Genomic DNA, 11,211 nt, shown 5'->3' with positions numbered 1-11,211 from the left:
TGCCCACCAATAAATCACATGTCTATTGTCAGACGGTTTAATGAATATTTATTTACGAGACAAATCAATAATGTTCCATATTTATAATAAAAAATAATAATTTTTTCTTATGTTATCTGAATAAAATATATACCTTATATAATTGACCATAAAACCTTCTCTCATTAGTTTTTATAATAAACAATTGTATGCAAAAGTAATAATTTTTTATATATGACTTAAATAAAATATATGTCTCATAAAATTGACTCATAAAACCATCTCACATTAATTTTTATAATAAATAATTGTATGCCACTCATAGACCTGTAGCCTGGAATATTATAGTTGATTTTGTGCACATTGGTGTGCATGCTGGTACGCGCTAACCAGATAATTTTTAGGAGACATAGTAATACTACCAAGTTATCACTTTCAATTCATCGATATAGATTAAAATTATAAAAGTCAATTACACTAATTTTTTTATTATTTAGTGAGTGTTTAATTGTATATAAAAAGTTGTGATGAGTAGCTTATGTATTTAATGGTTAGCTGTATATTACTAAAAATATATTATTAATAAAACACAAAAAGTTATGTGAGACAATGTCAATGATCAATTTCGTCAGACAGATATTCGATCCGATCAATTCTAATGCTAAAATATTATTTTTTATTGTGAATATTGATCAGATCAATTCACCATATATAAATATATAAAATCATCTTATAAAAAACATATTCTTGATATAAATATTTTTGATATTGACAACATCTAATATAAATGTTTGTCTATATATTTGGGATGATAAATAGAATTTTGATATGATTGATGAAATTAACAACGTATAATCCTTGTAATTGAAAAAAGTGCGCCGTACATGTATAAATCGAAAACACAGCGCATCGAATCCAATCCGATCCATTAAATATATGATATCAATCGCCAGCATTACTTCTCTCCCGAAACAGGAAGTCAAAAATAACATTTTTCTTCAGTAACCAGTCGGTCTATTTTTTATTTTGTAAAATATTTGCTGTCCCATTTCTCTCTCCTTGGTAGGAATTGGCCGTCCTTCCACGCGTTAACGCGTCTTCTCCCATGTTCTCATCTCTTCTGTGGTGGTCTCCCATTATATATCCATCCTGCCTTCCTTCCGATTTTTGGCAGGTGCATTTTACTTTTCAATTTTGCATCTGTTCCTCTTCTTTAATTTTCTACCTGTTCTTCGCTTTCGCTCTGTTTCTTGATTTGTTATCTGGGATTTTTATCAATCGGGAAGGAAGTTGTAAGAATTTCTTCTTCTTTTATTCGAAATTAGAATTAAAAAAAATTATGCGGTCCCTAGCCGAGGAAGAGTTGCTCCTGCCTTCTACGCCGGGGAAATTCAAGGATAAATCGCGGACAATGCACCGACAGTTCCACCGGTGCTTTGCGTCGACGAGTACGATGTTCCTATGGGCTCTGTTCTTGGTGGCGTTGACGGCGGCGTATCTGAGTTTCCAATCATTCGTCGATTCCGGTAGTAGGTTCTTCTCCACCGCGTGGGGCGGTGCCCACTGGGAGCATCAGGTCAGGTCCTCCGCGAAGATCCAAAGGCAGAACGGGGTCACCGTGCTCGTAACCGGCGCCTGCCGGATTCGTCGGATCCCACGTGTCGATTGCCCTGAAGAAACGTGGAGATGGCGTCGTTGGGTTGGACAACTTCAACAACTACTACGACCCTTCATTGAAAACGGCCCGAAGAAGCCTCCTCGATTCCCACAAAATCTTTATCGTGGAAGGAGATGTCAACGACGCGCGATTGTTAGCCAGGCTCTTCGAGATCGTACGCTTCACCCACGTGATGCACTTGGCTGCGCAGGCCGGTGTACGATACGCCATGGAGAATCCCCTGTCTTACGTACACAGCAACATTGCCGGCCTCGTTACCCTTCTCGAAGCCTGCAAAAACTCCGACCCGCAACCCGCCATTGTATGGGCCAGCTCCAGCTCCGTATACGGGTTAAACGAAAAAGTTCCGTTCTCCGAATCGGATCGCACCGACAGACCCGCTTCACTATACGCGGCCACTAAGAAAGCCGGGGAAGAAATAACACATACATACAACCACATATACGGGTTATCCATAACCGGGTTGCGTTTCTTCACGGTTTACGGGCCGTGGGGCAGACCCGACATGGCTTATTTCTCTTTCACCCGCAACATTTTACAGGGTAAGCCCATCACAGTTTACCGCGGAAAAGACCGGGCAGACTTGGCCCGGGACTTCACTTACATAGATGATATCGTGAAGGGTTGCGTGGCCTCACTGGATACAGCTAAGAGGAGTACTGGGTCGGGCGGGAAGAAACGCGGCCCAGCTCAATATCGGATCTTCAATTTGGGTAATACCGTCGCCCGTGACTGTGCCCTTGATGGTTGAAATATTGGAGAAGCTTTTGAAAGTGAAGGCTAAGAAGAATATGGTGGACATGCCAGGAAACGGCGACGTTCCGTTCACTCATGCGAATATCAGCTCGGCCCAGAAGGAATTAGGGTACAAACCCGTAACCGATTTGCAAACCGGGTTGAAAAAGTTTGTCAAGTGGTATATATCGTATCATGGCCATAATCATCGCAAAAATATGTGAATTGATTTTATTTTAATACTTTTTTACACCATTTTTCGTGGGTTCCATCATTCAATTGTTAAATTTAGATAAAAAGAATGGAAGAATTAAAAAAAGAGAAATAAGCAAGTGCATTCTATTCTTTTTGGAGGACGAGGAAGATTGGCTCCTTCGGTCCTCGGGTTAGAGTTTCGTTGTAATCTTGATTCTGTAAAGTGAAAATACTTTGCTAACCAATGTTCGTATAAAAATAGACTTATATTTGATTTGGTTCGGTTCGGTTCGATTTTAGATTACCAATATAGCGTTGACATACAGGGGCGGATCTAGGATTTCGACATTTGGGGGGCCGCTTACAAAAGACAAACAAAAATTTAGAATGGAAAAGACAAAAATTCTACGGGTTATATTGAACAAAACATCAACCGTACGTTTCTTAACAAAAGTATTTCTAACTAAAAGGAATTCGACGTTCCTTAAAGTTTTCAAAATCTTCAATGATAGTATCAATACAAATATTTTTAGCAATTTCTCTTTCAATAAATATCATCAATGCATCCGAGAGAAAATCATCCTCCATTTTGCTCCGAAGCCGAGTTTTGACGATATTCATAGCTGAGAATGATCGTTCTGTAGTAGCCGTAGAAACTGGAAGAGTCAACACAAGCACGATCACTCTAAAAACAAGGTCGTATATATCAGCTTTTTTAGTCTTCACCAACCATTGACACAACTCAGAAAGAGTTGAAAGACTTTTGTAGTATAGCCCTATAACTACATTATGCTCATAATGCTTCAACTGCATCTCTAGTCGCTCTTTTTCGTCACTAGTAAAATCTTGTGGATAAAACTTTTCAACCAATTTGCATATATCCAGATATCTCAATGAGTCACATGCATTTTGAGGATTTAAGGCTGAACTAAGCATAAGTAACTCCACCGCATCTTCATTAAAACGCACATTAATTTCTTGCATTTATGAATCTATCGTAGCATAAAATAAGTCTACTCGATAATGATGCTCAATGGTGAAATTGCCTTGATGACGACGAGCTCTACCTCGCCTATCAACATATTGAGCACTAAAATCAGGAACATCAATATTACGAGCCACGCAAAAAGACTTCACTTTTTCAAGCAAATCATCCCATTTGTCATCCCTTAGCTCTTGAAGTAATTTTTTTGTAGATGACACTAGCTCCATTGCATTCAAAATGTCTTGAGACTTACGTTGCAATGTCTGACAAAGAACATCTATGATCTCCATAATTTCTCTCATAAGATGCAAGATGAATACAAAATCAAATGAAGTCATTTCATCATAAACAGATGTTGCATCTGCTCGTTGGGAAGGAAGCCCATCTTCCATAACTTTGAGCAATACCGTACATGATGCACTAAACATCTTGATCAAGCTCGACACAGATCTAAAATGAGAACTCCAACGCGTGTCAGCTGCCCGTTGTAAAGTGCACAACTGATTAAGTCCACGCCCTGTCTCAAGTTCATTAATAGAAATCAAGTGAGCAATGTCATCTGTGTGAGCTTCCTTCAATTCATCATTACGCTTGCACGAAGCACCAACAATATTAACTATGAAAGTTAATTTATCGAAAAACTGATGAATGGGAGTTACATTTTTTGCTGCTCCAACAAGAGCCAACTGCAGTCTATGGGCAAAGCAATGAACATAATAAGCCGACTTACAATCTTTCAAAATCAAAGCTTGCAATCCATTGAACTCACCCCTCATATTGCTAGCACCATCATAACCTTGACCTCTAATATTTTGAACATCCAAATTGTAATGTGCCAAAGAAGAATATATAGCATTCTTTAATGTCAAAGCTGTCGTATCTGACACATGAACAAGCCCAAAAAAACGTTCTTGTATGCATCCATCTTTGTCCACAAACCTCAACACTATAGACAATTGTTCTCTTTTCGACTCATCACGAGCTTCATCGACGACTATGCAATACTTGCTCCCTGCAATTTCTTCACGAATTATATTTTTCATTCGGATTGAGAACATGTGAAGTATTTGCTTTTGAATATCATGGCATGTGTACTTGGTATTTTTCGGGGCTTTCTCTATTGCACATGAAAGTTCATCATTATACAAGGCCACAATATCAAGAAATTCAAGAAAATTTCCACAATTAGATGAATTAGAGCTCTCATCATGACCTCGAAAAGGAACGCCTTGAAGTGCAAGCAACCGAACTACATGTATACCAACTTTCAACCGAAGACGATTTCTTGCAACTGTTTCTAAGCTAACTTTGTCGAAAAATCTTTGTATATGTCGAGGTTGGTTCATTAAATCATCACATGCCTTTTCTGCAATACGATGGGGTGATGATACATTATCTTTTCCAATATGGCATTGGAAAGAACATGTTTTTCCACTTCGAACCTTCTTCCAATTATCAAATCCATCAACTGTAAATGCAGTTTGCTTCGGACATCCAGATGGCTTGTTAAAGATAAAGCATGGAAAGCAGAAAGCTTTATCTTTTGCTAGGGAATACTCTAACCAAGGAAAAAGCTCATACCAGGATGATTGAAACCTGCGAGGATGAAGACTGTTTTTGTTTAGTGGGTATTCTGAAAGTATTGGCTGAAATGCTTTCAGATTTAGATAAGCTCGACGAATTTCCTCTTGCTCATTGGGAGAGTATTCCCATATTTGTCGACGCAATCCTGGATCACGCTTTAACAAGTTAAGATCAACCCCGGTATTTTCAACCTTTCTAAACTTTTGAGACTCAACCTCAGGTGGAAGATTATCATCCGAGGCTATGGACTGAGCTGTAGAGTTGGGTGAATCTAATTGATTTGGTATCTTCCTCTTAAAGAATTTATCAATTGTACCAGATTTTTCCCATTTATGAAAAAAAAACTACACCTGAAACAATAAATAAAATCTGATCGTTTAAATCAACTAACATCATAACACAATAAAATCTCATAAATCAAACATGAATTCAATAATCCATAAGTTCAAGAGGATGTAGAATTACCTTCTTTCTGAAAATAAGTATGAGTACTGTCAATTATTTCCAGCAATAATTACCAAAAACGCAGCTGAATCCAGTTGTTACCTGACCCGGGACGGCGGCTCGCCGAAGAAGACGCCGGGGAGCTTTGCCGGTGACTGGAAATAGTGAGGAAATCAATCTGGAAACAGGTGGAACAAATTACAAACTAATTAATTACATCAATAAAACAAAGAGCAAAATATTAAAAGATGGAACAAACTAATTAATTACAGCAATACAGCCCACGAAGAACCAGATGGAAGATCACATCGACGAGCAAATCTACGAGATAAATACGAAACAATGTCAGTACAAAATAAAAAAATCGATACTCCGAAAAAATTGATAAGAGTATAACAACTACCTGATATGGACGAAATCGTTTAAGAAAATGTTCGGCAAGGGCGGTATATATAGAAAAATAGCGACGGTTTTATTAAGAACCGTCGCTATATACCGACGGTTTTGACAAGAACCGTCACCGATCTTGATCGGCGACGGTTTTTGCAAACCCGTCGCTATGTTGCGACGGGTTTAACCAAACCGTCGTTTTCAAAAACCGTCGCTATGGTGTCCGTTTTTTTGTAGTGATCTGGTTTCGAAATCGGGTGGAGCAATTGTTATAATTGGCTTTAGCCACTGAGATACATGGACGTATCTTTCATTTTGGGGGGACCACACACATATATATATATATATATATATATATATCTGTTTATATATTTAGTTTAAAAAAAATTAATATATACTATTTTTTTTTAAATTTTTTGGGGGGGCCGTGGCCCCCGTTCGCCCTACACTAAATCCGCCCCTGTTGACATATTGACTACAAATGTATTTCAAGGAATTTATGACACTATTAAGTGGACAACGAAAATGGTAAGCTAATTTCTTGATTTTGTTCAATACCATTCAGTTCGACCGATCTAGTAGATAATTGCTTCAATAGATTGGTAATCTCTTGTAAAATAGCTATGATATTTGAGTGTATTTTAATTTTTGGGGGTCAATTATTCATGGAAATATAAACTATTCTGATAATTAAATTTAATCGAATTTATCAAACATATAAATTATAAAAATGAAAATTAGAATACATTTTACTATTATCTATTGCTATTATTATGGAAGAGCATTACATAATAACCACATTGGTCTTTTCATGTGTTTTACGTTATTTTTTTTTGTAAATCACCTTTATGTAAATAACCACTTTAATTCAAAGATTTTGATTCTTTTTCTTAAAATTTTCTAAAATACATAACTCCAACAAATTATTAATACATCATATTAACTTTTAATATTATAATATTTTAAAACATGTGATATATATTAGATTATTACAAGAAAAAACATAAATAAATTTTTTTTTATGGTACAAAGGTATATAATTCGGGGACAAGAATCGCCGTATAAAATTATGGACGGGATCCGTGATCTTTGGTGTTAAATGGTTTTTAAGGGGCAATATTGTCATTTCGAAGGGACAAAAAGGTTGCGTGAGAGACATTAATGATCATGGGCCCATGGGCCCAATGACTTTATATGTGCACTTTATTCTTTCTTCTACTTTGGATTTGGGCCCACTTGATCGAGACATGGAGCCCATTACTCGATTATGCTATTGAAGAGAGAGAAGAATAAACTTCCGAGGTTAACTTTATCTCCACTTATTATTCACTTAGTTTCTGTCGAGTTTCTTTAAAAAAAACACGTAACACATCGAAGCATCAGGGCCAAACTATCTTGCTTAAGCATATTTTTATTATAATTTAATTTTTTTTATGTCAAACAATAAATAAAATGATATAATTTTCATATTTATATAATAAAAATAAGTTAACTATTCATTATTTTTTATTTAATATATGCATATATATTAAATAAAAACATACTTAGTTGAAAAATAAATGAAACTTTTATTCAATATGCATGTATATGACAATTAAACACAAGTATATTTGCAACAATTAGGAATATATACTCTTGGATATCTTAGTACTTACGTACCTCTTAAGTAGTCTTAAAACTCCTACGATCTGATCCTAGACATTAAAACAAACAAGAATTTGGACGAGCCGTGTCTTAAAATAGTATTATTTTAATATTTGTGGAAAATTTTGAAATTTTCTTATCAAATTATTTGTTATAAATATAACTCGTAAAATAAATCATGGTCACCACTCGTACTAAAAATAAAGTTAATAATAAACCTCCATCATTTGAGATACCACAACCATAAAATCCAAGTTAAAAACATCCATCATAATTTGAAAAAGTCTATAAAAAGTCTCAACTTACTAATCACCAAAACCAGTACAATAAAATCAGAGTAAATAGTGTTTAAACGTACATAAATAAATCTCGTAAGCTACAAGGTCCTCGGGTTTGCACTGCCACTAGCCTGAGCCTGCTCACTGGTCACCACCTCTCGTCTCCTCAACTACATCATCTGCATCGATTTAGTCTAGTGAGCCTAATGACTCAGCATGCATAAATCTTGAATAGCAAGTGATACGTAATAAATTCCATGCAATTTAAACATAGCTCGTACATAGCATAATATAAAACATAAATATGTATAATGCGACTTTCCCACATAAAAAATTTCATAAAATCATATTTTCGTGATCATCTTCGTATTCATAATCGTAAATCATTTTGCATAGAGTTCTTTCAATCCAAGTGGCCCACAAAATAAATCGTTTGATCAAACTAAACCACAGTACTGGGCCGACAGGGATCACCACAGTCCTCAGACTGGATGTCCGCTCTTTACATAACACAATTCCTCTGAAGAGAATGGAGAGGTCCCTGAACACGTTCTCCAGCTTCCAAACTCGTAATATAATTTGGCCATAAGACAAATCGCATACCTCAAAAATAATTATTGTACGTCACACATACTTACGAACATCGTGAACCTCGTTAGATAGTCCTCGGACTTGCTGCCCTAATATACTAAAATTTATACCCAAAACAGCCCCTAAGGTGCATTTTGACACATACGACTCCCGAATTAAATAGAACCACTTAGGACGTACCAATCGACTCAGGACTCAACCCATACATAAAAACATCCTAAACTACTGCCTAAAGCCATAGACCAGCCTTGAACCATGCCCGAACCCGTACCATGCACAACGAACCAAATAGACACAAGTTGCCCAAAGAGTGATGCTATGACGCTTATGCGTTCCGTACAAATTCCTATCGACTCTAACTCGAACCAAGCCTGAACCAAGGCCGGCCTAGAATCGACCCTTAAAAATAGCTTACGACCATGGTCTAGCTCGTTCCAGCCCTTAACAGTTAACACAACACACCCCCTTAAACAATCCAAAATCGTGCACCCTAACTCGCGCCCTCTTCTAGGTGTGCAGCCCAAGTTTTGGTTCCAGAAGCTTTTCCAACCAACCAGCCTTTAACCAACCCATACCAGGCTTACCTAGGGACCCTAAGACCCTACCTAGACCTAGCCACGAGCTGTGGTACAGTCCTTTACTGAACCCGTTGTGAAACCTGCGATCTAGCCCCTATGTGTATGGTTGTGTGCTTGTTTTGGTTTATATTGCACCAACAGCCCCTTGCCTCATCATGGGCCACCTAATGACTTCTTAACACATCTTAAAACATAACCATAGAAATAATTATTAAAATATTTTATTTTGAGTGGACGTATTTAAATCCCTTAATTTTGAATTTTTCAAATTAAAGTACTTAACATTTCTATTTCACTCAATAAATTAAATTTAGTCATAAAAATGCTAAAATTTATAAATCCTTTAAAATACCTCATTTCTTAACTTAAAAGTAAATTATAACTTAAATTTTTAATATCTTAAACGTCTCCAATTTTTTTTCTCGGTTCGATACCGAACATTCGTCTGAAAAACTAAAACTCATGAAAACATCTTAAATATAAAAAGATAAATAAATATACATTTAAAATAATTTAACACATAGCATGAATTACTTAGATTATTAACTAAATAAATTAATTAATTCAATCTTGCATGAGGTTTACGTGTTTAAGTTTTTGAGTACTACAAGAATTGTATTACTAAGTTCCAAATTCAGATTTTTATTTCTAGCTAGTTTTTACATTCATCTAAACATGCTTTAAGTATTCTAACATATTATCCCTAAAATATTACTATATTTTTTTGGGTTGTACCTTCGTCAATCATTAGCTCTTTAGAAACATTTTTCAACTCTCCACGACTATAGAAAGTGACTAAAAACATAAAATATATGCTGGAAGTGAGAGAGAAAATGTAAAATTCTTATTTGAAATGAATCTCGCATGAATTATTTATAGACAGAGTTCGGAAGTTCCGAACCTTCTCTGTATCTATGTGTCGTGCTCGAGTTGAACTTCGTCAGATGAATGAGATAGGAAGCTCTAAACTCAGGTCGGAAGTTCCGAATTGGTTCTTTATCTAAATTTCGTGCTCGAGTTGCCACCTAGCTAGATTGAGTAATATCGGAAGCTCCGAACACATTTCAGAAGGTCCAAACTTTTCCGATGACCTTTGGCGATTCAAAACTAGTTGATGATCAGTCAAACCAATTACTTTACATAAATGTCACTCAATCATGTTTAATCAATGAATTATTCCAAAATCAGTACTGCGTCATTATATTATCCCCTTAAAAAGATTTTTGTCCTCGAAATCTAATAGCTACATAATAACTCTATGACCAAATATTTGTACAAAGATTATGATACAATGATTAGGGTTCTCTAGTTTCACGTTGCTTGCCTATGTGTATGAATATCCTATGTGATCTGAGGAGAAAATAATGCATGAAATATCTGGCCAGAGCAATATGCGTGCTTTAGAAAGAAGGGGTTCACTAGTTGCTCACGTGATATCATTATATATTTTCTGAGATGTTTCGCATGGTTATGGAATTTTGATAAATCCTCTATATATCATTTGTTGCAGATTCGATAAGGACATATGAGCTGAATGGACTGTAGTGTAGGCTAAAATTACAAAAAAATCAACTTTTCGCAACGTGGAATCAACGCTATGCGTTAAAATCACGATGCAGATATTAATTTCTTCGTGCGCTGTTCATATTGTTACACCTTACAGAAACAAGCGGCGTGCATTAAAAGCACATTGTGAAGATTAATTTTTATGTTATGCTCCTATGCGTGAGCTGTTAATGACTTGTATAAATTACGGCATGCAGCGAATATTGTTTTTTACAACATGCAACAATATGTGTGTTGTTTATAATTTAACCAAAAATAAAGATGCATTGTAAGGCCTGCCCAAAAATATTTTAATCCACACACACATATACTTATACTTACACCTATATAGTAAAAACAATGTAAGAGAAGAAGAAGTTGTTCCCTTCGACTCCCTCTTCCCATCTGACTCTGCCTTCTTCATCGCCAAATCTTGGCCGGAAAAGGAGCATCCAACTAAACCAAGTTATAGCGACCCCGTTTTCCTTCTGAATTTTCCGATTTGAGAAAACCGAAGCCCTAGTCGCAATCCCATGTTTCTGCACACTGTCTTATTCGTGATTCTAGAATCTTCACCGAACATTT

The 11,211-nt window shown here is 36.1% G+C and overlaps 2 protein-coding genes and 1 long non-coding RNA gene across 3 annotated transcripts; 1 reads left to right on the top strand and 2 right to left on the bottom strand.

Annotated features, from left to right (window-relative positions):
* The first annotated feature begins 1,012 nt into the window (after positions 1–1,012).
* Positions 1,013–2,661, top strand: LOC140839392 (UDP-glucuronate 4-epimerase 1-like). Its single transcript, XM_073206065.1, is given in 3 exon segments — positions 1,013–1,615; positions 1,617–2,378; positions 2,380–2,661. Coding segments are annotated over 3 exon segments (1,530 nt in total). The 5' UTR covers positions 1,013–1,084; the 3' UTR covers positions 2,617–2,661.
* A 385-nt stretch (positions 2,662–3,046) lies between these two features.
* LOC140839169 (uncharacterized) lies at positions 3,047–5,552 on the bottom strand. The gene is made up of 3 exons (XM_073205800.1): positions 5,548–5,552; positions 3,655–5,447; positions 3,047–3,540 (listed from the first exon to the last, which is right to left on the bottom strand). The coding sequence occupies exons 1-3, from the start codon at positions 5,550–5,552 to the stop codon at positions 3,047–3,049; spliced, it is 2,292 nt and encodes a 763-aa protein (XP_073061901.1).
* Positions 5,553–5,739: 187 nt separating this feature from the next.
* LOC140837884 (uncharacterized) lies at positions 5,740–6,098 on the bottom strand. Its single transcript, XR_012119499.1, has 3 exons — positions 6,004–6,098; positions 5,860–5,921; positions 5,740–5,778 (listed from the first exon to the last, which is right to left on the bottom strand). It is a non-coding gene; the product is annotated as an uncharacterized lncRNA (long non-coding RNA).
* Positions 6,099–11,211: the final 5,113 nt, after the last annotated feature.

This window comes from Primulina eburnea, chromosome 8 (genome assembly GCF_022965805.1).
Source record: "Primulina eburnea isolate SZY01 chromosome 8, ASM2296580v1, whole genome shotgun sequence".
In the NCBI taxonomy this organism is placed as follows: Eukaryota; Viridiplantae; Streptophyta; class Magnoliopsida; order Lamiales; family Gesneriaceae; genus Primulina; species Primulina eburnea.
Note: the sequence above shows the minus strand (reverse complement) of the source record. Positions and strands in the feature narration are given on the sequence as shown.